Consider the following 27,596-nt stretch of genomic DNA (forward strand, 5'->3'; position numbering starts at 1 on the left):
AACACAATTAGTCAAGCAGAGCGAAGCTGGAAAGTGATGTGAAAGATACAGAAGCAGTGCTGTATGTGTGGGAACCGAACAGGGAGCTATTTGTGTCGTTCATGAATGACAGGAAATGATGTCAACTCTTTGCTGCCGCACTTTGTATGTGAATCAGTGAGCTCCAGTGGATATTCAGCAGTGTGTGTCTTTAAACTTGAGAGTCACTGGACAAACCGCTGATATTTCTTAAAATACCCAGATATTTTTAGACTGACGGATAAAGCAGAGGAAATTAAAGCATTTTTTTCTTTAGATGCTATTTGCATTTGGAATGCTGATTGGAATAAAAACTGTGACCACTGAGAAAAAAATTTCTGCCAATGTATCTTAAAGCATCGATCACTTTACAATCATTGTGAATCAGTTACGGTCGAGATGAAGCAGGAACTGCAATGAAGCTGGACTCAGGATTGGCTGAGCACAAAAGGACACAAAAGGTAGTTTTCCTGACTCATTGCGGTTTCTGTCTGCACGTGTTTGCTTGTTTGTGTCCATCCCTTTAGACACCGGTGATAGGTCGGCGCTACGATGATCTGCAGCGCTCTCCAGGCCAAGATGTGAAGAGCAGGACGACAGCAGTGACCCGCAGCACCTCCTCGACCTCGTCTGGATCCATGTCCAACAACGTCCTGGTGCCAGTCAGCTGGAAAAGGCCACAGTCTTCACAGGTTAGAATTTCTGACTGTTTTCTTTCAAATTTAGGTTCATAATTTTAAGGATGAATGGTCAAATTGTTCAGATTTGAAAACGTGAATGTCAAATGTAATTGTGTTTAATAATGAATATATACATATATAAATACCAAGTGTTTGTAGCTTGTTTTTTACATTTGTGCTCCATTTACACCTAGCAGTAAAATATGTCTGCCTAGATAATGAAAAATGCATGTTGATGCCAGGTGTAAATACGTGCAAAACAAACTGTAATATGCTAACCAGCTGAAGATAAAATGTTAATATAAATTGTAAGTAGGGTGTAAAACTAATTTGTGGTTCAAATGAAATCAAATTATTCACATTATTTCCATTTTATCTGGTCGTCTTCAGAAAAGAACACGGGAGAAACTGGTGAATGTCCTGTCTTTGTGTGGCCAAGAAGTGGGGCTCACAAAAAATCCTTCGGTAAGATTTGCATCATTTTAGCAGTGCTATGAATTCAGCACTCTCATTTTTTATTTTTAATTGTGCATTCAAAAACCACCTTTAATATATATATATTTTTTATCTCTGTGTAGGTGATCTTCTCCAGTTGCGGGGAGCTGGACCTCATGGAGCACCAGCCCAGCCTGGTGTCCTCCGACGATGGGACCCGGGAAGCAGACAACATGGACGACACTGCCTCAGAGCAGCAGTTCAGAGTCTTCAGAGACTTTGACTTCCTGGATGTTGAGCTTGAGGATGGAGAGGTGAGTCTGAGGATCTCCAAAGGTTTAACACAGCATAGTTCAACTTTTAAAGCAAAAGCAGCAGCAGTATGAAAAACTGTCCTATAGAACGAAGAACAGAGTATTTTCCTCTGTATTGTGCTGGGTCAGGTCTGCCTACTCTCTGTAATGGGGTTTCTTTTTCTGTTTTTCCTGTTTGTGCTATCTAGGAGCTACAGGTAAGTTTAGTCGTGTTACATTTTTTTTGCTGTGTTCCCTAAATGGGTGTTTGCTCGTGCAGATAATTTAGTGAGCTGCCACACTGATGGCAAAGAGTAGCAAATGTGTGTGCATGCTGTGTAATTTACAAAACTGATACTGCAACATTCTCATAGCAGAGAGACAGAGGAAAAGTATTGGAAACAGCGTATTTAACTTGTTTCTAATTGACACACAGAGGGCTAACAGTCTGATAGTCATCGGTTAAATAGATGTCAACATAAAGCATCTTTAACCAGGAATATTCCCTTTTATTTGATGCACAGCTGCAACTTCAATTGATTTAACGGTGTTGGATCATTTTTTAAGTATTCTTTATGATATTTTCCCATTGTATGCATATATTAATAGTTTATGTGCCTGTGTGTAGCCTTCAACTCTGAAAATGAGCAGCTTGATGTTCACTCATATTTGCACCATATTTTTACATGTTATGATCCTTGTAGCCTGTGTGTAGATTTTATTAATTCAAACTGAACGTCTTTTATTTGACGCACAATAGGTTTGCCCTAGTTTTCAGAATTCACCCAATTTTTTATCTTAGTACTCTGAATAAAGAAAAAATGCTCTTGGCTTCCTGAATTAACAAGATACCTTAAGATCTCCAGGAAAACTCTCATCTATTTAAGAGTTTATCGACCTTTCGCAGGCTTCCCAAGAGTGGCGGTATCGCATTAATTCAGAAAAACAAAATCAGTTTTGTGTCCTCCATGAAATCTTTTCTTGGAATTCTGACTTAATGATCTTGGCAATCCAGGAAAACAGCGCAAACTTTTTTTTTTCTCAAGTGAATGCATTATGCTTCTGTAACAATCAGATCAACATGATATGGTTTTTAAAAAAATAAGTCTGTGTTCCAATTCTACATTTACAATTCATGATATTTTAGCCCCATCTAGGGACTCAAAAGTAAAATACAGTGCAAGAAATTGTGTTCAGTTTTAACAATTCTCATTGTCATCACACTGAAATCATTATTTATAGAGTCCTAACACAGATTAATTCTTTAATTCTGCTATACACCTGTACCCTTTGCTATTTAATAAATTTATGCAGTGCAATGTAACATAAAGTTATATTTCTTTTAAGTTACTTGCAGTAGTAAGTATCAAATTCTCCAAATTTGCTCATGTCAGTTAAAAAATTCTGATGATGTACATATTGTTCACATTGTTCAGATAAAGCATTGTTGCTTTATTTATAAGTGATTTAATTTAACTTCACTCATGTTGCATTATTGTAGTTTTGGGTGTCTTTTTGTTTAATTTCAGGACTTCAAAAACCACATTGTAATATTTTAATTATCAGCTGTTTCACCTGCAAAAATTTCACACAGACTAAAAACAAAAACAGCTACAATGGTCAAGAAAAGAGCAGCATAAACAGACAACAACTCAGACAACATGTGAGGACAGATTTCTGATCTCATGCAAACTTTGTATTTTATCTCAAACGTGGGATGGTTTACTTTAAAAGAAACTAATAATGTTAAGTTTTGGTGGATGTTGACTGACAGCTTCAAAATCATGTCAACTTGAAAAGTCACTCAGCATTTCATGCAAGAGATGAATGAAATCTGTAAATATTCAAAGTCTGGCAATATCAGGGTTTTTCTGGCACTTTCACCGGCACTGTGGATATGTTGGTTGTAGTTTTAGTAAAGTGTATATCAGGGTGTGAAAAGTTTCCCAGAAACTGGCCCCTCTTTGAGTCTACACTGCATGTTTGTGAGTGTATAAGTGAAGTATGTGTGTGTGCATGTGTTTGTGTTGAGAAGAAACTGTGCTGTACATCTTGTTCTTTGGTAACTCAAGGCTCTTCACTGTTGCAGGGGGAGACTATGGACAACTTCAACTGGGGTGTGCGTAGGCGCTCCATGGATAGTCTGGACCGAAGTGACCTGCAGCCCTTGGAGGAGAGTCAGCTGTCCAGCAGCATGCCGAGTCTCAGCAAGATCGCCCGTGAAGACTCGGATGAGTCGTCCGAGGAGGATTCCCTCACAGCCAGTCAGATACTCTCCCACTCACAGCTTGTAAGTTCATCTGCTAGTTTCAGGTCATACTGAAGGGAAAATCGAGCTGTCACCGCTCAGTAGCATTGGGAAAAGATCTTTATTAATGCAAATGGTAATTTCAACCATCATTCTAACAAGAAATAGGAAAAAGGCATTTAAAGGGCAAGCTCTTTTCATGTTGGACTCATTAAGACCTTTATTCTTGTGCCACTGTCCAATTATCGTTTCCTTTGTGCATTAAAAAATGCCATGAATCTAATTGCAGATTACTGTAAAATTTGCTGAGCGCATTCATGCTTCTAAGAGGATATGGCCCTTTTTTGTAATCACTGGAATGGCTTTTCCTCTTTTGTCAATCTCAGGACAAATATTTCAAGCTGTGAAATTTTTCTGTTTAAATTTAGTGTCCAGGAACTGTAATGGGGCTTTTTTTCCTGGGTCTTTTGACATCCTCGTTCTGTTATTCCGAGACAGAAAGTAGTCTTCATACAGTTATCAGGAAAAGTTTGTGGCAACTAGTGTGGCAGATGGAAAGCCCATGTGTCCACGCAGCTGTCACCCCTCTTCTGTCTTCTTGCTGATTTGTCAGCCACTCTACCAGTGTCAGTGCTTGCAAGAGTGCTGAGGATTTTGCAGTTCTTTATGGTGACTTTTTTTAAGATTCCAAAAAGTTTGTCCTTGTCTCTTTTCAGATTGTCAACCTCTCTCCAACAGCAGAGACCAGTAGCATGGACTCTCCCTCTGCCTTTTTTGATACAACTTCAGCAGAGTCGACTCCTCTGAACACCAAAAATCCTAGCTTCGAGGTCCAACTACCAGAGGACTCGAAGCAGCGGGTGAATAAGGGCTTCAGAGTGTCTGAGATTCTGGGAGCTACTAATTCCTATCGCAATTCCATACTAGAGTTCTTTACTAATTTTGCCAAATAGGAGCTTTTCTGTTGCATGTTTTGTTGTGAAATGTCTTTGATGTTGCTTTCAGTTTTAGTCTATGTTAATTGTTATTTTGTGGCACTGTGACTTTTCTACATTTCCTCTATTCAGATGGGAGCATGAGTGGGTCTTTTCTTGATTTTAGTTGCATGCAAAAGGAGAATGAACTTAAACCTGCAAGCACAAAAATCAATAACTCTGGGCTCTGGGTTAGTCTTATTTTAATCGTTGCAGAGATTGTGCAGGGATGTGATGGGGTTGTAGCCAGCAATAGAAAAAAAATTCTTTCTTTCTGTGTCTGTCTGTTCAAGGCAATGTGTATACCTATTGCTTCTGTGTGGGTGGCTCTAAGCAACAACTAAAATACCTTGGCATGTGGAAGGTCAAGAAAGGTTTACACATTGCCTGTCCCAAACCATGAGTGTGCAGGGCCACGATGTTGGCTGAGCTAAATTGTTTTATCTAATTGGCACAAACTATGCACACAAAATTAACTAAATAAAAGAAAACACCACATGGAGTGTCCATAGGGTCCAATGCAAGGTTAGTGTATCCATTTTACCCACAAAAATTATCAGTTTAATAGCTAAGAATAAAAGAGGGAACACATTTCATGCATGCTGTCTCAGTATTCGTTTGTGACTTAAGTTCATTTTACCAATTGCTGTCCCTCTTGATGTGTTTCAGCATGAGATGTCACAGGAAGATGAAGACATAAACGTCCATGAAGACAACATCTCCCTCTGCATCAGCGAACTGCCCTCTGAATATCACTGTGGTGACAGTTTGACCATGGATATGGTTCACTGTGATTTCAAAGGAGAGCTGGACCTTGACAGCTGCTTACCCAGGTACCTACTGTGTAGCCTTTTTCAAACATGGGGTGTGTAGCATTGATGGCTTCATCAGTCTGAAAAAGTGACAGCATTCTACCATTCAGACAGGAGACACTTTGACGTCATGAGAGCTACTATATGCACACAGTATATATATGACATTGAACATCCTACACCAGCGTGTTGTAATCCTGTGTATTCCTACCTGTTAATGCAGTTCAGGCTTGTGCTGTGCTGAAAGTAGTAATAATAGTAATAACTTTATTTGTGTAGCACCTTTCAAAACACATGGTTACAAAGTGATTTACAGTAAAAACAATTAAGATAAAATGATTAAAATTAAAAACAAGATCCCATAAAAACACTGTGAAATTGTACAACTAAAAGCAGCAGTTAAATAAAGACCATAAGTTAAAGTGAGTTTTAAGAAGACATTTAAAAAGAACACTGAGTTTGCATGCCTGAGAATCTTACGCAGGGAGTTCCAGATCTTTGGGACTCGAGCATTGAAGGCTCAGTCACCTTAAATGACCGAATGGGAATTCAGAACCATCAGAAGGGCCCTGCCAGAGGATCTCAGGCTGCGATCAGGCTCATAAGGAGCTAGCAGTTCCTGGATGTAGGGCCTGGGCATTTAAGGCTTTAAAAGCAAGCAGTAACATCTAAAATCAATTCTAAAACTCACAGGTAGCCAGTGAAGGGCAACAAGGCCTGGTGTGATGTGGTCATTTCAAATTGATGTGTAAATCTTACTAAGCTCAACCTAAGACTGCCATTGCAGCTTTTAATAATATGTGACTCAGACACAAAGCCGACCAGCTTAGATGCCATGAGATCAATGCAAAGGAGTGCATGTCTGAAAGGAGCTTAGAATAAACGCAGTTACATAATCGTGACATAGTTCATAACATGGCTTTCTGTCCCTTCAGTCTTGCTGAGGAAGAGAGAGACGACATGCTGGAGTTACGTTCCTCACCGCCACCGTCGCCCTTCTTCTCCGCCATCCTCGCTGCTTTCCAGCCAGCATTGTGTGACGATGCAGAGGAGGCCTGGCGGAGTCACATCAACCAGCTTGTGTCTGACTCAGATGGCTCCTGTGCAGTCTACACTTTCCATGTGTTTTCCTCACTGTTTCAGGTATTACTTCACGACCGTGTAGACATCCTGCTCTGAAATTCCGTTAACAGTGATCCTGGTCAAACTGAATAATTAAACGGAAAGGGTAACAGGATTACTTATGTGGCTGATTAACCTTTTAGAGAAAGAGCCTTCCTTTCAGAAAAGGTCTGCTTAATTACAAATCGAGGACACTGTGGAGGCTTTCGCTTTGAAAATCTTCTGAGATTCATTAACCAGATGTTGTTCACTTCACTGACCAAAGCCGACAGCAGAGAATTATAGAAAGAAGTAGAAATGATGAAGGATGTCAGTACCTTAAATCATGTAGGAATGATTTCGACAGTATTACAGTGAGAGTGTTTTTTGGTTTGCAGAGCATTCAGACCAAATTTTGTTCTTTGACCTGCGACGCTGTGAATTACCTCGGTGATGGCTTGAGAGGATTAGGGTCAAAGTTCCTGAGGTCTTCTCAGATGCTGACATCGTGCTCAGAGTGTCCGACGCTATTCATCGATGCAGACACAGTAAGTGACCTGACAGTTTAACATTGCAGTTAATCTAACATTATACCTCATTGGTGAACAAATTCAATATCCAAACTGTGTTTTTGCAGATTATGTCTCATGGACTCCTGGAAAAAATGAAATTCAGTGTGTTGGAACTTCAAGAATATCTTGATACTTACAACAACAGAAAGGAGGCGGCTCTCACTGTAAGGAGATTTAATATCATGCTGACCTTTCTGCATGTCATCTGTATGTATGTTGTCACTGAGTTTTCTCTGTTGCACATAGTGGCTGAGCAACTGTAAGGCCACCTTTCCCAAGAATGCTGGAGGTTCTGTGATAACATGTCAACCAGTGGAGCACGAGGAAAAGGTACGTTTTTTTTAGGAATTTGAGCAGCAACAGACAAACTGAAGGATTTAGTAAATCACTGGGATAGCATTTCCTTTGGCTTAACTAATGCATTCAGCCGGTTTGCACGCAAATGAGAAAATAGCTGCTGATTCTGTACATTTTATAAAAGTGACTGAAAATACTAAGGATTCCATTTCGTCTGATCTTTCATACTGGACTTTCTGCATTACTGTGTGATACTGTAGCTCTGTGAGTGTTACCTCTAATTTTCTCACACTATACTATAAATGTCAAGTTTCTGATAACCTTGAGTTGCCGCTCGTCACATTGAATATTTCATATCCAATGTGCCTTGTTATCATTTTCGGCTCTGCTGAGCATGGGAGCGGTTTCTCTTATGTTGCATTTAATCTAGCTGTGAACAATTACACTCACTCCATAACCGAGGAAAGTTAACAGCAAAACAGAAAGTTCTGCTGTTAAAGTTTACTTAATGAGCTCAGACATTCCCACCAAAGTGAGTGCATTTGTGCTGATTAACAGGCAGAATTTTTGATTTGCTTGGCTTGTTTCACTTGCCGTTTTGATTAATTCATGACCACTATCAGCCCTCTTTTCATTTCTAATTTACACATACATCGACCCTTACTTTTCTTCCTTTGTGCATGTCAATAAATGACCTCTTCTAATGTTTTTCACCCACTTTTCAACAGAAATAACTGCATGCCCTTGATCTCTCTCCCTCTCTCATGTTTCCTCACTTCTTACTTCTTTTCTGCCTTACAACATGCTTGCTTGGTAGCAAATGGAATCTCTGGCCGTAAGTAGGATAAGGATTGTGTCTATTTTCCCTATTTGTAAAAGTCAACCTTATATTTGTTGTAATGTCATTTTCAGCAAACTGCTTTTTTTTTTAACTCTTTGACTGTATTTACATGTGAGTTTATTATTGATCAAAAGCATAACTCGCTAGATATCCACAATAATAAGGAATTTGTGAATTTCATGACCCTGTTTTAATACCTGAATTGCTCTTACTTCCAGGAACTGGAACTCTGTCAAAGACTCTACAAACTCCACTTTCAGTTATTGCTGCTTTTTCAGTCCTACTGTAAGCTGATTGAGCAGGTCCATGCAATAAGCTCTATTCCTGAGGTAGGTATAGCATGTATTTTCTTGCCTTCTTCTTTTTGAAGCCATGACACCCACTGTCTAATCCATGTCTCCATTTTAATAATATTAATCCTTCTTAACCTTAAGCTGACAAACATGTCTGGAGAGCTAAATGAGTTGAAGAGCAACCTGAAGATAGCAGCAGCCTCAGTGACAAATGATGAGATTTCAGCCCGTGAGAGTTCCTGTTCTGAACCCGTCTTCAGCTCCTCTGAGGCTGCAGTTCAGGCCATCCTGGAGGCTCTGAAGAGCAACGAGTTTGCGACAGCCATTCGCTACATTCGTGAGTGCAGGTGAGACAATCAGAATGCTTGTTTCCATGTTTAATAGAGTATGCTGTTATATGTCGCTTTCTGTCAATAAACGTCTGTTATTTTCTTTGCAGAACGTTGTGGCCTAATGACATCTTCGGCAGCCCCTCTGAGGATGAAGTCCAAACATTACTGAACACATACTTCAGACATCAAACTTTGGGTCAGACAGGAACCTTTGCTCTGGTGGGCTCCAAGCAGGACCTGACAGATATTTCTGTCAAGCTGATGGAACTTAATGGAGAGACTCGGGACATGATCCGACGAGCCCAGGGCTACCGAGCCATCACAGCTTTTCTCCCAGACTCCAGGGTTTCAGGCTCGACTCTCTGATGGCCGTGTGGCAACGTGTGATGCCCATAACTCCACAGCAGCCTGCGTCATGCCTAACCTCTCTTTGTGTCTGGGGTAGCTGCTATCATCTCAGTGGTTGACAAGAACTATGCTCTCACCTGGGATTAACCAAACCCCCGTCTCTTCTTCATGCCAGAATACATCAGAATGTCAAAAATACGACCTTCAACCGTGCAGCAATACTGTTGTTTTCACACAGGTGCGTGACTTTGCCGTTGTAAACAAAGTTAGATTCTTATTGCACTAATAATAATAGAAGCTGTCACAAAGCGACCACTTGCTACTGAGGTCAACAACTTTCACATTTCACAAAAGACATACCAAAGCTAAGTGATGCTCTTTCTGTTATGTTGTTTTAATTGTCAAGGGAAAATGTGCAATCCTTCACTGAAGTGGAAGACCTTTATTGTCTCCTGAAAGAATGTATTTGAATATCAAAGCATTGGAAAACATGAACACTGTTCGTACAGAAAAAGGGAGGCTTCATTACTTGGTGAAAGTAGTGGGTCTTTTGTGTGTTTGCATGTGGGTGTAGGTGTAGGTGTGTTGTGAGTGTGCTCGAGAGTGTGAATTTAAATCCGACGACCATCCTAGATGGAATTATTGATACTGATTATGTACGTGGTTCATGTTAAACTACTCTGACATGCTGCAAACCTACTGTAATGTCTCTCAAACCTACATGCTGCTGTGTGGGTTTTCTGTCACTTAAAACATCTTACTGTACCTTTTAACTGTGCAGCTTTTAGCAAATAGGTAAATTATTTATATTGTAAGCAAGAGAAAAACATGCTTTTATCAGACTAGATTTCTAGAAAACAACTATTTTGTTTCACCTGTTAAACCTGCCAAGCTTGCAAATTCTATGTACTATAAAGTGTAATAGTAATGTTTGTGAACAAACACAGAAGCTATTTTAACTAAACAATTGTACATAGTGAAATGGGGGCTTTGCTGAGACTCATAAGATTGTATTTTTATGGATTTACAGTTGGAGTTGCATGCAGCGTGAGTAGCTACATATTTGTAAAGCTTCCACAAGAGTTGTCGTAGCCTCTCGCCTTGTAAATACTACTGCCTTTGCAATGTACTGTACTTTGGTGTTCTGTACACTTATGTAACAATACAATAAAACTTACATTTGTTAAATGTTTCTATTTTGTCATTTTTGTAAAAATACTAAGAGCTATACAGTTGTTTCTTTATTTGCACAACACAGTCCTCATGGAAGTGCGGCCTGATGGCATTGCTGGTAAAGCTAGGAAGGGAACAAGTGTACCCAAAAGTTTCAAGCATATTATTATTTTCATTATTGACTAAGAAATACAGCATAATTGCCAGCTGTTGTTACAGAGTAGGTCCTATATTTATATAAGTTCCTTTTAAGGCTTGTACTCTTTTCCATTAATTTCATGTTTGAATGAGTACACAGGTCACTTTTTCATTGAAGTCACAGTGGTGATTACTAAGTTAGACTTACCAACATTTACATATCACTTTCAACTCAACACAACACGTCTGAATCGCACACTAACCAAGAGGCATGCACATCAGCATGTCATTTGGCAAAGACTTCTTCCAAATTTCAGCACCAGTACTCATAAAAACAACACATTGTGTGCCAAAATCACAATACAAGTATTGTCTGTCACTTTGATCTACAATTTCAGATCTGAATTGTAATAAAACTTTACTGGGAATGAATGTTATTTGTGAATGTATATGGATGTAATCAGTGTTTGTTTGATTGATTTTACACAGGACTTTAACAGTGGCTGCCATTTAGTTTGTTGCTTCCAGCTGTTTACAGGAGTCTTTCCTTTATTAAACACCTGCAGCATCAAACAGCAGCAGGGTCCATATGAGTGTCTCCGAAGCAAGAGAGTTGTGTGTACTTACGTTCTTTGCATACTTAAAATATAAAATATCCCTGACATGGAGACAGGATCAGTCTGGATCTTACAGCAAATCCCAGTGTCATTTTCTTTTCTTCCAACAGGTGAGTTGTCACACATAGAGCTGCAGTTTATAAACAGCAGGTAAATTATTCTTACATTGCTGTCGTTGAGTCCTGAGCTCCATTACAGCTGTCTAGGTATTTTTATGTCGCTGTTTAGAAAGTAATACTTGATTATTGCACACATGGGCACAATTTTCAGTTGTTAGGGGAAATCATAAAGAAAGTAGGCTATTTAACATTTGGATAGTTTGATAGTCTTGCTATTAGTTTAAATTTAATATGTTCACCATTATTAGTGCAGTACTTAAACATTACATTACAACGACTTATGTATGAAGGACAGAATGCCGTCTCTTTAACAGATTGATGATGCAGTAATTTTACGTTTCTGAAAAAGCTTTTATTATTGTAACAATAACGTGTCTACTCTTATTTTGAAGACGCCGTGAGTTCCGGTGCGGGGCGCGCGAGGTTTGTTTTCATCGCATGCATAAATTAGCTAACAGGCTGACAGCCAAGGGCTGATTGTACGAGAGTACACGTAGTTAATACAGTACTTCTGCTGTTTTTTATCGTATAGTTTTGAGGTTTGGCTTCAACATTTCGTCAGGAGTTTCAAGGCGACATGAAAGTCCAAACTCTTGTACGTCGTCGTCAGGGTAAGTTTGAGTAACTTCAAAGCTAATTTTGCCGTCTACGGTTTCTTTTTGACAAGCATTAGCAGTCAGTGCAAGTTAACGGTGTTTTGCTAATATTGTCAACCGGCTGTAACCTTTAGAAGACTGTAAAACAAACTTTAGTCAAAGTTACATACTCAAGTGTTGTTCAAAGCGGTTTTGCCATCAAGTTAGCTGTTAGATGATGTAGCTGATTAGCGGCTACTTTTATGTTATTGAGGTCGGAAGCAGCAGAAAACAGCAGGTTGTTCACTTAGCTTGAAGCTAACTAGCTTTGACAATCTCTGCTTTTTTGTTTAAGTCATGATAAAAACTGTCTTTTCAGGTGTGCCATATAACAAAGTCTAAGTGTCACAGAAGTACATGGGATGGATTCACCCTCAAAAGACATGTACGACACGTTCAAAGATGAAATCTGGAAAGGTAAGCGAACCTTGATGTGGACGTGCTAGGTAACAATGTTGTGACTTTGATCGATGGAACAGTTAGTCCGTGTTGTCAAAAACAGTGATAGAAAACAGATTCCGTCCGTAGGAGCAGTTATCTTTATGTCCGCATTATTGTACCTTCTCTGTGGCCCAAATTATAAATAATTCAGTTCTTTTTACAGGTTAAAATAGCTTTAAAAGACCAATCCAACTTATAAAAAGCAATTTCCCACTGGTAAAAAAAAAGTGATTGCAGCCCCTACACTGTGAATAAAATGTAATTTAATGCATCAAAATGACTTCTGAGAGTTATATTTTAAATATTGTAGCCCATTTGGATAATATTTTCTTCATTTTATGAAGAAAACTCATCTGGAAATAATGTTAATTATAATGTAAACAAAGATAGTATATGTATTACAAATCCTAAACTCATGTAGCCTGTACAGTGAAAACAATATGATAGTATTGCCCATAATCATCCAACTGTCACACCAGATTATGCTATAAATGTTTGGTCACAATAATTCAGTTATATGAAACCTTAAAGTTCCGCAAAGATGTACTTTTTCTGTTACCACAAACATAAAATTATGTGTATTTGCACAGTATGACTGTTCAATCTGGGCATAAGCAGCTGTCGTTTAATAGAAGCTGGACAATAAGGCTTTAACAAGAAGCACAGTCAGTTTTGTGCAGCAGATCACTGTCTGGCACCACACTGACAAACAAATATCTTCATCACAATGATCACTGAGCTATATATGTTGCAAAATGCATTGTGCATATGCTTATGTTATTGTGTCTGCTCATTTAAATCCAGTTATGTAGTCACTAAAAGATACTTTTTGTGCAATACCAAAAGACAGAACATGTTCTGTGTGTGATTTATAACCAATTTATGATTTGTAATTTTAGAACTGGGACCACTGGACCCCAACTGGTTTGATATACTGACAGCTCAAACATCTGCTAATGAGGAAGATGTCTCTGACCAAGATGAGCTGTGTGCTAACCAAGAGGGAAATTTTAAAACACCTTTAGAAAAACCTGCGGTAGACAGTCAGCTGTTTTCAACCCCCAAAGTTTTCAGACACAGTCGAATTTTGTCACCTGAAACTGAGGATGAGCATTCATTCACTACTGAACAAGGTAATGTTCGATTAGTGTTTTACTGTTGATGCATTTGTCCAATAATATTTATCAGATATGTCTCACATATTACATAAAAACATGATGCTTAGGATATAGATGTTTGTTTTAAAGTCATTGTTATAAATTGTACTGACCTACTTCTCTGCATGAGCTAGTGAGCTTTCTTAAATCTAAAATTAATGTGTCTCTTCAATGTTTTTTAGAAAAAGGAGCATTGCCATGGTCAACAACACAAAGTCCATGTTTGTTTCAGATGTCAAAACAGGGGTGAGTGCAACAAACAAGTTATAAGTTCTTTCTAACTCATTACTTCTTATTTCTTGTGTGAATGTCATCAGTAAGAATGGAGTTTATGTGAAGTGATTTATCCTCATGTGAGATAGCTTTATGTGACTTCCATTATTAGGGGGCCATAGTCAGTATAAGTACCTATTAAATTAAAGCAGAAAAATGCACAGAATGTTTTATACGTAACTGTTGATGGTGCAAAAATTACGATGTTAAATAAATATTCATGAAGTGCCAAATTCAGTCAATTTAGTGCCTTATGGTGCTATTTTCCTTTTAATTTCATAATATTTTAGAAAAAATTGCTTGTGTTGTCCTTTGTTATTTCTGTTTTTTTGATATCTGTTTATGTCTTTCTAGCATTCCAGATGCAAAATATGGAGGTATCCAGCCTCAGAGTCAGGGAAGTTTTGGTGAGCTACAAATATATCTGGATTTTTATCTGTTTAAACTGTAAATGGAATCAAGGTTTAAATCTTAATTTGTTCATTTATTTTCTTATGCCATGGATACAGATCTGCTTCATACGCCACACAAATCTCCGGTAAGTTTGTTAAATCTAACAGCAATGGTATTTTCATGTCAGTGGTGCCAATACTTCAATGTGGATTAAGGGACACATTAAACTTACTCCTGTTTTTTTATTTTGTATTGATACAGGCCAGCTATGCCAAGCATATTTCTGAAAGTCTCGGTGCACAGATCAATCCTGATATTTCATGGACGAGTTCGTTTAATACCCCACCAGCAGTGCCATCCACCCTGATTTTATGTAAGCAAATGACACAATTTGCTGTTTTTAAAGTCTAAATATGTAATCTGTTAAATAACTAGTGTGTCTTTTTAATGTTACAGCTAAAACTGATGAGAGTCCCTGTCCAGTGAATGTTTCTGTCGACAACACTGTAGTTGTGAGTAGTCTGTCCAGGCCTATAATGAGTTCTCTGATTTGTAGAGCATCTCATGTGTTGGTTTCATGTCAGTGGCACAAGAGCTTGTGTTTTATTTTGAGGGTAAAATGTTTCATTTAGTTGCTGTTCTATTTTGTCACTTAACAATATACTGATGCTGCCTCTTTTTCACATATGAAATGTGAACATTTGAAAAATTGATGTTCTGAAATGTTACTCTTAAAATGCAGAAGATGTGCACATTGCCTTTATTTTTTTGATGTTGGACAAATGAAGCTTACAACATATTGTTAGCAAATAAGTGTGACCTTAAATATTGCTCATGAAACTTTTTTTTAAACCTTTTTCCAGTTTGTACGGAAGCTTTTTCCTTCTCTTTCAAATGCATCCAAAGTTGGGGTAGCACCACTTAAAAACAATGACATGCCTGCTACTGACCAAGGTAAAGAGTTTTTCCTCTACAAATTCAAATTGTCTAAAATGTATGCATGAGTATGAACCAAATAACTATGCCTTGTAATGGGTTTACTTATTTTGGATTGTGTAGACTCTTACGGGCTTAATCATGAGACATGATATGAAATCAAATCATATGATGTATTAGAATATATTGTATGACACCAAAAATAATACTTGTTGCTGCTCTGTAATCCACAGGTGCTGTTTCCCCTGATGATTCCTTCCAGACTTCATTAAACCAGAATGAGGTTGTTTGGCAACAGAAGCTTCCAGATGCAATTGAAGATGGAGAAATTTGCACCACAGTAGCAAGTGTTCCTGATGGAGCTGAAAATGTTTCCTCCATTTTCTTCGCCAACAGTAGTTCAGCACTGAGAAAAGTGAGACCTAACAAAACCAAACGAAAGCAAATCATTGCAGCCAAAGAACATGGCTGCAGTTTCACAGACAACTTGACAACAAACAATGCCGCATCAAGTGAAGAGAGAGCAGCTGATCGGGAACCTGGCAGCGTTTTTTCATCCCCACCTGAAAAATCTGGAGTTACAGGAATCACTCAGTGGTCCCCATTGAGTTTATCTGAAATTTCCCCTTCTGCTGTTGATATCAATATTTTAACAGGACAACTAAAGAGTGGCTGTGATTCTTGCCAGCCAGTCATGCCACCGATGAAAATCACAGACTCTGGACCTAATAAGAAAAAGAGAAAATTTGTTTACACTGTTGGGACCGTGAAAACACAAAGTCAAGGAAATGAAGCACAAATTCAGAAGATGATTTCCTCACCAGGGATTCCAGATTCTGGTAAAACCCTCCTCTTGCAATGTAGAGTGTGAAAATGTAATCGCATATTGTCTGCGAGCATGGAAAATGTTTTCTACAGTAACATTTTTTCTTTCTTTCTTTATGGTCATCATGTTTTCTTTTAGGACAAGAATTGAGTGTCAAGCAGTTGAGGAAAGCCTCGGGTGGAGCAGACTGTTGCAGTACTGGGCAAAAATTGGGAAATCTTGCTGGAGGAAATCTACCTCCATCTGTACAAGCAAATGTCCAGGATCTTGACATGTCTCAGCTTCACAGAGATTTTGCACAAGACTTCAGCCAAATCCCCGACTCTGGTATGCTGAGTAAAGTTGTAGAGCATACTAGAAGTCACTTTTCTCCATCAGCCTGTCTGTCAGCCATGAAGCAAGCAAAGCAGAAAGCAAAGCAAGCTAGCTCTCACTCTGACTGTGATGAGGTCAGAAGCAGAAGACTTGTTTCGGCCTCTTATCAAAATTATTCCACCAATGAAGGCACTGTAATTGACAGTGGATTCCAATCTGCAGTTACAGATCTAACTCATACAAGTACATCTTCATTTGCTGTTCCTTTCTCTGAGAACACTGACCAAAGTCAACAATGCCCTGGCTTTAAAACTGATATCCACAGGACTACTCCTTTGACATCTACAAATAAAGGAAATGGAAAAGTACATTTGGGTGCTGAAGCTAAAGCCGAGCTGTCCAGTGCGCAGAAGGAAAGATGGATACTGGACCCTGGAACAGAGACTGGCTTGCACATGGAGAGAATTGCAACACAACTACTGAGCAGTGCAAATGGAGCTGTCAATAGCACTAATTGCATTCCACTAAATGGTCAGATTCATGGCAGTCTGCCAGAAGAAACAGCTTTTTCTCTTCCTTCTGTAAGTGCATCAGGATTCAAAACTGCTTCTAACAAGAGTATACGAATTTCCTCAGCCAACCTGGAGAAAGCCAAGCACCTCTTTGAAGAGAGTCAAAATGAAAGGACTTTTAGTGATCGGCTTACCAAAAGCATCCATACCACTGAGCAGAAAATTAGCACAAGTAATGGACCAGTGAAAAATGCAACTTCTACCTCAAACTTAAATTCTTTAAGTGAAACATCTGGGAATGTGAGTTGCCAGTTAACAGCTTCCCAAAAAGCTGATGTGACAGAACTGTGTACTCTCTTGGAAGAGACAGACAGCCAGTTTGAGTTTACACAGGCCAAAATTTCTCAAGTACAGCAGCATGGTCAAGATGATGTCCGCTCTCCACAAAAAGCTGACAAGGAACTTGACCCAGATTTTCTTACGGGTATAGATTTTGATGACAGCTTCAGTTCGGATGCTGAAAAGCACCTGGCAACTGTAATACCTGACAAAATGACCTCAGTTTCAAATGATAAAGCAAATAGTGGGACATCAAGCATCACAAGGAAATCCACAGATGTGTCTTTCTCCAGCGCAGTGGTGAAAGAAAATTCCTCTACTGGAGATATATCTTTCTCTTCAGAACACATTTCTGAAGGCAGTAGCTGTGTTATGTCAACTAAACCAAATCACCTTCAGAGAACTGAGCACACTGAAACAAGCAAGATGGAGAACAAAAATCCTTTAATGCTTGGTGTGGCATTTAAAACTGCAGGAGAAAATGTTTTGAGAGTTTCAAAAACATGTCTAAGCAAAGCTAGAGCTTTGTTTGCGGATTTACAGGAGAATCTGCCAGATCAGAAATCACCAGACATGCAAAACAGTGAAAATGATGATAAAACCAAACAACAGTGCAGCGTGGATTCTAACACTGGCGAGGATGATTCTAAGTTGACCCTTAAAGATGACTGTCATGTTGGAGAGAGAATTCAAGGCTGTCATTCCAGTATGGAGTCTGCCGTCTGTTCAGACAAACGGGTCACAAGCATTGCAGATAACGACGCAACCAGAAGTTTTAGAAATGGCAAAGTGGACACAACCATGTGTCAAAGTGGCTTCCACATGGCTAGTGGGAAAGGGATCGCTATTTCAGCAAAATACATGCGACAGGCAGAGGCTTTTTTCAAAGACTGTGATGCAAATGACCAAAATGATAGCATATTAGTAAAATATAAGAAAAGCATAGAACCTGTGTCTGAAAGAGCTGACAATAAGAAAAACCTTTCAAAATATAAAAGCCCTCGACAAGTCAGAATTTCTGATGAACATGCCAGTGGACGCACTAATTGTGAAAATGTGAATGCTGGACTGCGTGCACCTCACACAAAGGAGCCACATCCCGATCATATGAAAATGAAAAGTATTGGTTTCAACGGCAGACTACCTTTAAAAAATACAATGTCTTTCCATGGAAACCCATTTTCCACTTCAAAACCATTTTCTCACCCGCTGTGCACGACATCAAAGAATACTGATTCTGCTGCCATCGATGAATTGAGCAGTTGTGATGGATTCTGTACAGCCAGCGAGAAGAAAGTATCTGTGTCAGCTGATGCACTGAAAAAGCCTGAGAGTCTTTTGAAAGAAATTTGTACACTCGAGGACACAAACAACCCGCTAGATCAAAAAGAAAACTGTGAAAGCACAGGGCAGCTTACCTCTCAAACTCAGGTTTCACCACCTAAAAATGGTGGATTTCAGACCGCCAGTGGAAATAGAGTTGTCATTTCATCTGCAGCTCTCAAAAAAGCAAAATCTCTGTTCAGTGAATGTGATGAAGTGGACGATAAACTCTGTGTTAGGCCATCACATTCCAAGCCACCAGTTCATGGTCCACCTCCCAGGAATGATGAATTTCTCACAGCCAGTGGTAAGCGAGTGGCACTTTCATCGGAGGTGCTCCAAAAGGCAAAATCTCTCTTTAGTGACATCAGTGCAGAGATCCAAGATGGTTTGCACACAAGGGACAGTGACAAGAAACAAGAGAAAATACATTGTAGTTTCACAGCTGCTCGGGGTGAAAAAGCCCATTTGTCACAGAAAAATCCTGTGAAAGAATTTGATTCAACTTCAACAAAAGCAAACCAAGAGACAGATGCTTTCTTCAAAGACTTTGATATGGATGGTAACAGTGGAATGTCAGTAACATGTAAAAGTGTGAGCAGTTCTGCCAGCGACAAGAAAACCCTTTCAAACATTAAAGCAGATCAAACGCTGCCAGTCAGATTTTCTGAGCAACGTGGACATGGATACACTGAGCACACAAACAAACTAGGGAAACAAAAAGAAGACGCTGTGCTACCACAAAATACTGGATTTCAGACAGCCAGTGGAAAAGGAGTTTCCATTTCATCCGCAGCTCTCAAGAAAGCAAAATCCCTGTTCAGTGAATGTGATGAAGTGGATGAACTCAGTTTAAAACCGTCACATTTCAAATGTCCAGTTCAAGGTCCACCTCCCAGAAAAGATGGATTTCTCACAGCAAGTGGAAAGCAAGTGGCACTTTCATCAGAGGCACTTCTGAAGGCAAAATCTCTCTTCAGTGACATCAGTTACAGTGCAGATGTTTCACACATAAAGAGCAGTGACAAGAAACAAGACAATCATGAACAATGTGGTTTTACAACTGCAGGAGGACAAAAAGTCCACATGTCACAGAGAAATCTTTTGAAAGCAAAACATCTTTTGAGTGAATTTGATTCTGTTTCAGCAAAAGCAATGCAAGAGGCAGATGACTTATTCAAAGATTGTCAAATGGACTGTAACAATGCAACGTCAATAAAATGTAGGAGTATAGCACCTTTGAGTAGAAGTGACAACCAGAAGAAGCCACATGAAAGGTTGACAGTAAATGTTTCTGAACGAGCTGAAAGTGGATGCACTGAGCACACAAGTAAACAAGAGGAACCAAAAGAAGAGACTTTGCCACCACTGAATGGAGGATTTCGAACAGCCAGTGGGAAAGGAGTTGCGATTTCGTCTGAAGCTCTCAGGAAAGCAGAAGCTCTTTTAAGTGAATGTGAAAAAATTGACCATAAGATTGGTTCAATGCCACCACACTCCATGACTCCACTTCCTGCTCCATCATTCAGGAATAGGGGATTTCTAGCAGCCAGTGGAAAACTTGTGGCACTTTCTTCTGAGGCCTTACAGAAGGCAAAAGCTCTCTTCGGTGACATCAGTTTGAGTGCAGATATCACAGCTATTTCAGACAAAAGGAAGAGTGATGAAAAATTCAAAGATGCTCAGAATAATACAGATAAAAAGCACAGTGGTTTCACTACTGCAGGGGGAGCAAAAGTCCATGTGTCTGAGAAAAGTCTTTTGAAAGCAAACAACCTTCTGAAAGAATTTGCTGATGGAGAGTGTCATGATTCACGCTACTCTGGAGCAAGCCCATGTGACACCCATAAGTTAGATCTATTAAAAATGAAAGATGTGAACCAAACTACAAATTCTGATCTCACTGCAGCCATTGACAAGTATATGCCTACTAAGGAAAGTGCTTCGTTCGCAGTTAAATCAGCACCTGCAGATGCATTTCAGTTTCAGGAAGACAAAATCATCCCATTGGGGACAGAAAATTTACATGACATCACTGAACAGGAAATGTCATGTGTGCTGGATTGTGAAATAAATGAGAGAAGCAGCAAAGGGCCTAAAGTTATAAGAACAGATGAGTTTTCAGTTCTAAGCTTTCAGTCTCTTAACCTCACCGGCTGCACAGAAACTCAGCAGAAGTTTCTTGCCCAGGAAGCCCTGGACTGCACCAAAGCCTTGCTAGAAGATGAAGGTCTCGCTGGCCAAAGTCTTCCAATGACTTTAGAAAATATGCCACTGGAAGATAACCCACAATCCAGCAACACATCTGCAGAAGATGAAAAAACAAGAGGGAAAAGATCAATGGAAGATGCAGATATGACTAGTAAGTGTCTGCATTACTGTTCAGAAATATATATAGTGTAACATGATTTTATTGAATCCGAATTATTCAAAGAGCAGATTGTGTTAACACCGTTACTATTACTTGCCATTTGAGTGTTTCAAATAAATATTTCTCGTATTGCACAGAAACCACAATGTACATATTGTTTAAAATGCCTGATTATTATCATTATATAACTTTAACCTTTTCTCTATTGGCATTATTTGCTTATTAAACATAAAAATTACCTTATTGTTTTGAAATAATCTAGGTCAGCCTCCCCTGAAAAGACGATTACTGGAAGAATTCGACAGAACGGTTGATGGGCCAAGAGGTTCAACACTTCAGCCAGTGAAAAATTGTCCAAATGGTAAATCATTTGCACTATGTCAAATTATTGATGAATGCTGATTTTGTCTTGTATATTAAATTTCATCATTATTCTTTCTTCTTAATTAAGGTGTAATGAGAGACAGGAGAGTCTTCAAGTACAGTGCTTCTCTCCATCCAAACATCACAGGACCACCCAGGTAAGTTGGCTGTAAATTGTTGGTTATGTTGTCAAGTGGGTGACAGATGTTGTCAGCTTTGTTTTCTTTTTACAGGACTGGAAAAAACTTAATAGAAACCAGATTAAAAAGGACAACACATCAGTCTACCCCAGGAGACAGCAGATCAGCATATTCCAAGATGCCAGCGTTTGTTCCTCCATTCATCAAAAATACAACCACAGAGACTCATAAGAATGCAGCGGTCAAGGACGAGATAAGGGCACCGACTGTGTTTGTTCCTCCATTCAAAAAACAAAGAACTGTGCAAGAGAGCTCCTCTAAACCACAAGAGGAAGAGGAGAAACACCCTCATCACTTTGCAGTGCCGTCTAACAGCTGCACTTATGTACCGCCCAGTAAAAAAACACATGGTGCTCGAGATGTAACTGCCTTGATGGATACTACAAGTGATAATATGATGAATAGTCAGAGCCTTTCTGGTGGATGTGGGTCAATCAGTTATGGTGCAGAGGTATCACATGTGGATGACACATTTTCCAGAAGCCAAGGTACAGTAATCTTTTTTAATGAGGTCGGTTAACAATGCAAATATTTTACATAACCTTGGTACAATTCTGATATGTTCATTGTCTGTTGACAGAGATTTATCAGAACCTTCAGAGCACTGAGCTGGCACGAGATATGCAGGACATGAGGATCAGGAAAAAGAAGCGTCAGACCATTCGGCCTCTACCAGGAAGCTTGTTTCTAACAAAAACCTCTGGGGTGATGAGGATCCCATTGAAAGTCGCAATGGATGAAAAACCCCCAGCAAGATACACCCAAAAACAGGCAAGTCCATGACTGTCACTGGATGTTGATGCATTTGTTTTCATAGTCAGTTTTCTGTTTGGTTAAAAATGCAGCCTCTTTTATGGAAACAACATGTAGCATCTTGATGTTCTTGTTTTTCAGCTGTATGAATATGGAGTTCATAAGCATGTTTCTGACATCACTGGTGAGACTGCAGAGTCTTTTCGCTTCAATTTGCTACAGTTTCTGAAAAAGGAAGCGTTTGCAGATGAAGGTGGTATTCAGCTTGCTGATGGAGGATGGCTGATCCCCAGCAAAGACGGGACTGCAGGAAAAGAAGAGTTCTATAGGTATTAATGATCATGTTTAAATCAATGTGATGTTGAACTAGTCATAGTATCCGAGTGTTTAGATGTATTCCTAGACTGCAAGCTAATTGTACTGTCTGTCATCTTGTCCTACACTGTCCACAGATCATTATGTGACACCCCAGGTGTGGATCCCAAACTGATTAGTGAGGCGTGGGTGTACAATCACTACAGATGGATTGTTTGGAAGCAGGCTTCCATGGAAAAATCCTTCCCAGAAGCAGTGGGCGGCCTCTGTCTCACACCAGAGCAGGTTCTCCTACAACTTAAGTACAGGTACATATGTGAGAAGCTGACTGTAGTTCATTATATTTATGTATGTAGTTGTACCTCATTTCACCATGCACATATTCTGTTGCATAATGTGTATAAGTATGTTCCACAACTAACTGTGTTACAGCACATTGCCACCTGCTGTTTTGTGTAAGTTAAACATTCCATGTAATTAAAATAAATGCACAGAAATATAGAACTTCTACTAAATTACACTTTGGGTAATTTTGTGGAGCGTAGTACAAACGCAGTTCTTCCCACTGAAATCTAATTTATTTTCTGGTATGTTTTTTTGTTTGTTTGTTTTAAACAAGTCAGCAACAGACTCCTCTTAATGAATAGATTAAAATATTAGAAAATAGTGTTTAAAAAAGTAACAGTACATTTAAAAGAGTTTTTGGCGACATCAGAAGTCTTGCTTTGTCCAACCAACTGTTTATAATCCAAGAATGTTTCATTATGAATGACATAAAAGGCTAAAATCAACAAGTCCTCACAGTGATAAAGCTGCAACTGGAATGTTTTTACCATTTAAGAAATGTTCAATTATCAACACAGTGGCTAAATATTGCCTGCCAGTTGACTAATTCAACATTTGCATGTTCTCTTAAGCATTTCAAGCATTAATTTTATGTCATTTGTATTAGATATGATGTAGAGGTGGACCACAGCCGCAGGCCAGCTCTGAGAAAGATCATGGAAAAGGACGACACATCGGCCAAAACCCTGATTCTCTGCGTTTGTGAGATTGTGTCCAGAGGTCACTCCCCAATCAGACAGATTCGCAGTGACACAAAGAATCCACAAAGTGCCAATGCCAAGGTCGAAGCTCCATCTGCAGTCGTTTGGCTGACAGATGGTTGGTATGCCATAAAAGCCCAGCTGGATGAACCTCTGACTGCCATGCTTCACAAAGGTCGACTGGCTGTTGGTGGCAAATTGATCATCCATGGGGCTCAGCTGGTGGGATCACAAGATGCATGCTCCCCGCTGGAGGCGCCTGAATCTCTCATGTTAAAGGTAGATTATGGGGGAGGTGGTGAGTTTTACTGTCTGTTCACAAGGCAACCAGGTGATAAATTGTCCTATTTATTCTTTATATGTTTAGATTTGTGCCAATAGCAGCAGACCTGCGCGTTGGGATGCAAAGTTGGGATTTCACAGGGATCCACGGCCATTTCTGCTTCCAGTCTCCTCTTTGTATAGTAATGGAGGTCCAGTAGGATGTGTTGACATCATCATACTGAGAAGCTACCCCATACAGGTGTGCTTAGTCAATTTCTTTATGTACTATATTGCTGCTGTTAGTTCTAGAGGTTCATGTTCTGTTCCTTTTTTTCCAGTGGATGGAGAGGAAAACAGATGGAGGTGCTGTGTTCCGTTCTGTTCGTGCCGAAGAGAAAGAGGCGAGACGATACAACAACCACAAACAAAAAGCCATGGAAACTCTATTTACCAAGATTCAATCGGAGTTTGAAAAGGAGGAAAAAAGTAAAAATCGTGCTTTCCACAGTTTTGTATTGATCGAATTTGTGCAAATTTTAACAAATTGTCATCTTCAGGGAATAATAAACCTCAACGAAGAAGACAAAGAAGGAGTCGTCAGAATTTTGCAAGTCTGCAGGATGGAGAGGAACTGTATGAAGCTGTGGGAGATGACCCCGCTTACCTTGAGGTGATAAGACATTTGCTTTATAGAATGTTGATTTGCTTTCTCTTATTAATAGTTTCATTAACTTATTTTTTTATTTTTTACATCCATGTCCTAGGCTCATTTGAGCATACAACAGATGGAGACTCTTCACACCTACAGGCGTTCCCTGGTGGAGAAGAAACAGGCTGAACTCCAGGATCGATATCGTCGCGCTCTAGAAGGCGAGGATAATGAAGGGAGCTGTCCCAAACGAGATGTAACACCTGTGTGGAGACTCTGCATCACTGACTCTATGGGCCAACCTGGCAGTGGTGTGTCTTAATTTTAATTCTTTTGTGACTTATCGTTAGACTTTGATATAGTATTGTGAGCCTAAATAAAAAAATTTTTTTCTTGGTTTTAGTTTACCAGTTGAGTCTTTGGCGGCCCACCTCGGATCTTCAGTCACTACTGAAGGAAGGTCATCGATACAAAGTCTATAACCTCACAACTTCAGACGGAAAGAAACACAGCAGTGTTGAATCTGTTCAGCTCACTGGGACAAAGAAAACACAGTTTGAAGAGCTACAGGTAACAGGAAACCAACTGCCTTCAGCACATCTAGTTTAGATCTGGAATTTGTCATGTAGTATAGAAATTATATAGTTGATGCAAAGATTTTCTAAGATGTGATTTATTTTAACATTCAGGCTTCCCAGGAATGGTTATCAGCACGGTTCCAGCCAAGGGTCTCAACAAATTTTGTGACTCTTCAGAACCCAGAATTCCAGCCACTGTGTGGAGAGGTTGATCTCACAGGATGCGTCATCAGTGTCATAGACGTACAGGGTAGGTGATGTTTTTTGCTAACTCCTAATGAACGCTCTTTCATACCTATATTGCGATGATAATTGTTTGTTGTTTTGGTCACAGGTCCTTCTCCTGCATTTTATTTGGCCGATGGTAACCTGAACTTTGTGAAAGTGCGCTGTTTCAGTAGCTTGTCTCAGTCTGGCCTGGAAGATGTAGTAAAACCAAATGTCCTGTTGGCTCTGAGCAACCTGCAGCTGAGAGGTCAGTCCATGCATCCCACACCTGTTGTGTATGCAGGCGATCTGACTGTCTTCTCTACAAACCCCAAGGAAGCTCATCTTCAAGAATCCCTCAGCCAACTCAGAAATGTGGTCCAGGTACAGTGCTAAAATGCAAAAACTTCAAAGCTGCTAATTTGCTTCAAAAACTGTTTCTCCTCGAGTGCTTCATGTTTTTTAGGGAATCAGAATCATAGTTGAAATAAGTTACAGTTCAGTCAAGGCAGGAGGAGATCTTAATTTACAATTATGATATATGAAATAGAAAGTATTTTTGTCAGATTTACTGAGCTGAACAGTGGTAGAAGTGGATTTGTAGAAAATGGGCTGAATTTGATCTCTTAACCTTTAACAAGTCTTTTTTTGTATATATCTTGTTTTTCATCATTTCACACTTGAAAGGAAAAATGTCTGCTTTATCAGAAATCTTTAAAGTGCATTGCACAGTTATGGCTGTAAACACAGAAAGGTTTGTGATAGACAAATAATTGGATTACTGTCCTGAACCATTTTCTCATTTTTCTATTCTCTTCCGCTTGGATACAATAAAATGTTGTTAAATAATAAAATGACTTTTCTTTTTTGTCATCTGTTTCTAGCATCACGAGAACTTCTTTCTAAGTGCTGAAGAGAAGCTTTCGCATTTAATCAGATCTGATGGCCTCAGCTCCATCACTTCTCCAGCTCTGCAACCACAAACCCCAGCTTCTGCAACGGACAAAAGACAAGAAACAAAAACCAGTGTGAGTTTATGTTCATGCTGTAATACCTTGGGCTTTTCGATGCATTTGTCAAAATCACTGTGTGTTGAATATACACTGTCTTTTTATGTAGGGAACTTTACAGAAGCCAAACAGAAGCCTTGGATCTTTCACACCCGTCAGCAGGAACCCTCCAGCAGCGACATCTTCATCAGAAAAAGACCCCAGAAGTCTGAAAAGAAGGAGAGCTCTGGACTATCTGTCTCGTATCCCGTCTCCACCACCTCTCTCCCATCTGGGCTCAGTTGGTTCTCCATGTGTAAATAAGACGTTCAATCCCCCACGGAGGTCTGCGACTCCTAGCACTTTAAAAACTGTACAGACCCCAGCTCACAAACCCACCGACTCACTGGTTGAGGATGAATGGGTTCATGATGAGGAACTGGCTATGATTGATACTCAGGCATTGCATGGTGGTGATTTACTGTAGTTACTTTTGACTGCATGGCGAGAAGCACAGTACAGCTTTTATATGAAACACTGTACAAACGACTGAATGTAAAGATTTAAGGCTGTTTAACGTATTCCGTGGTTATTTTTGTAGTCTCACTTGAATCATTAAAGTGAGGAAAGTTCTTAAACAGTAAAATCATGTCATCACTTTACATTGGTCTGTAGTCTTCTCTTCTGTCTACTTTTTTGTCTATAAAGTAAAAGTAAAGTGTTTCCTCGACTCCCTGTTTTTGCTGTATTGACAGGTCAATAGCAATGCAAGGGGCCTACAAGTGACATACTGGTATGTAGTTGTTTTTTGTAAGTGATTTCTAAAATACATACTGTATACTTCAAAAGATGCAGAATAATAAACAATCTGAGCCTTGTGATTACTATAGGCAAAAATATTAAGCACTTAAATTAGTTAAGGCTACTTTGAGAACAAAACACTTTTAATAGTCACAAAGAAATGCTTCTTTATGAGTTCTGAGCTCTGTGGTTTTAATGTGTGTAATGTGGAATCTGTGCACTGTCCCTCATCTATTTCTTATTGAGGTCTGTAATTTACAGGTCCATCTTGGCAAAGGCGTAAATTGACTGGCTATAAATGTGGTGGATTGTGGCATCGATTAATGCTACATACTCACCGCCGTATGAGTATACATTAAGTTATTAAATAAACTAGTAACAAAAACCCAAGGACATGTTTAATTTGCAACTTATGAAGAAAAAATTTGCCATATATATATATAGAGAGAGATATTGAAATTTGTGTTCCCGTGTGTAATCAATGGGAAAAAAGCTCATTTAAATTACTACCACAAATATTATTTTATACTAATAAGGACTTAGAGGTCATTAGCATCAACAGTATATAACAGCATATCTTCCACACCTTTACACTTTCTGTTGCCATCTTCAGAAATGC

General features: G+C 39.3%; 2 protein-coding genes across 4 annotated transcripts in view; both read left to right on the plus strand.

Moving 5' to 3' along the window:
- frya (furry homolog a (Drosophila)) overlaps positions 1 to 10,436 on the plus strand; it is a 49,171-nt gene extending 38,735 nt beyond the window's left edge. For 2 of the 3 annotated variants that reach the window (XM_023262861.3, XM_055012147.1), the window contains 13 exons: positions 546 to 710; positions 1,089 to 1,163; positions 1,277 to 1,447; positions 3,516 to 3,716; positions 4,391 to 4,534; positions 5,318 to 5,481; positions 6,396 to 6,603; positions 6,960 to 7,109; positions 7,199 to 7,297; positions 7,380 to 7,463; positions 8,490 to 8,600; positions 8,706 to 8,911; positions 9,004 to 10,436. In XM_023262861.3, the coding sequence (XP_023118629.2) occupies positions 546 to 710; positions 1,089 to 1,163; positions 1,277 to 1,447; positions 3,516 to 3,716; positions 4,391 to 4,534; positions 5,318 to 5,481; positions 6,396 to 6,603; positions 6,960 to 7,109; positions 7,199 to 7,297; positions 7,380 to 7,463; positions 8,490 to 8,600; positions 8,706 to 8,911; positions 9,004 to 9,262 (2,037 nt within the window). In that variant the 3' untranslated portion in view covers positions 9,263 to 10,436. Of the gene's footprint in view, positions 1 to 545; positions 711 to 1,088; positions 1,164 to 1,276; positions 1,448 to 3,515; positions 3,717 to 4,390; positions 4,535 to 5,317; positions 5,482 to 6,395; positions 6,604 to 6,959; positions 7,110 to 7,198; positions 7,298 to 7,379; positions 7,464 to 8,247; positions 8,266 to 8,489; positions 8,601 to 8,705; positions 8,912 to 9,003 lie in introns of all 3 variants that reach the window. The other variant, XM_023262851.3, reaches the window with a different exon arrangement.
- A 1,301-nt stretch (positions 10,437 to 11,737) lies between these two features.
- Positions 11,738 to 26,906, plus strand: brca2 (BRCA2 DNA repair associated). The gene is made up of 27 exons (XM_023262849.3): positions 11,738 to 11,902; positions 12,246 to 12,343; positions 13,267 to 13,500; positions 13,707 to 13,770; positions 14,152 to 14,204; positions 14,307 to 14,335; positions 14,452 to 14,563; positions 14,647 to 14,702; positions 15,054 to 15,144; positions 15,360 to 15,965; positions 16,091 to 20,803; positions 21,075 to 21,173; positions 21,264 to 21,333; positions 21,409 to 21,863; positions 21,956 to 22,146; positions 22,270 to 22,457; positions 22,581 to 22,751; positions 23,396 to 23,768; positions 23,857 to 24,012; positions 24,092 to 24,239; positions 24,311 to 24,423; positions 24,518 to 24,713; positions 24,806 to 24,972; positions 25,092 to 25,230; positions 25,315 to 25,571; positions 26,072 to 26,215; positions 26,307 to 26,906. Exons 2-27 carry the CDS (start codon positions 12,289 to 12,291, stop codon positions 26,661 to 26,663), a joined length of 9,237 nt encoding a protein of 3,078 aa, XP_023118617.1. The 5' UTR covers positions 11,738 to 11,902; positions 12,246 to 12,288; the 3' UTR covers positions 26,664 to 26,906.
- Positions 26,907 to 27,596: the final 690 nt, after the last annotated feature.

Source organism: Amphiprion ocellaris, chromosome 7, assembly GCF_022539595.1.
Source record: "Amphiprion ocellaris isolate individual 3 ecotype Okinawa chromosome 7, ASM2253959v1, whole genome shotgun sequence".
In the NCBI taxonomy this organism is placed as follows: Eukaryota; Metazoa; Chordata; class Actinopteri; family Pomacentridae; genus Amphiprion; species Amphiprion ocellaris.

Excerpts from the sequence above, each read along its gene's own strand:
- brca2 (XM_023262849.3), top strand. The coding sequence starts at position 12,289 with ATGGATTCACCCTCAAAAGACATGTACGACACGTTCAAAGATGAAATC. Across the intron at positions 12,344-13,266 it reads CAAAGATGAAATCTGGAAAG|AACTGGGACCACTGGACCCC; the intron begins GTAAGCGAACCT and ends TTGTAATTTTAG. Across the intron at positions 22,147-22,269 it reads CAAGATACACCCAAAAACAG|CTGTATGAATATGGAGTTCA; the intron begins GCAAGTCCATGA and ends CTTGTTTTTCAG.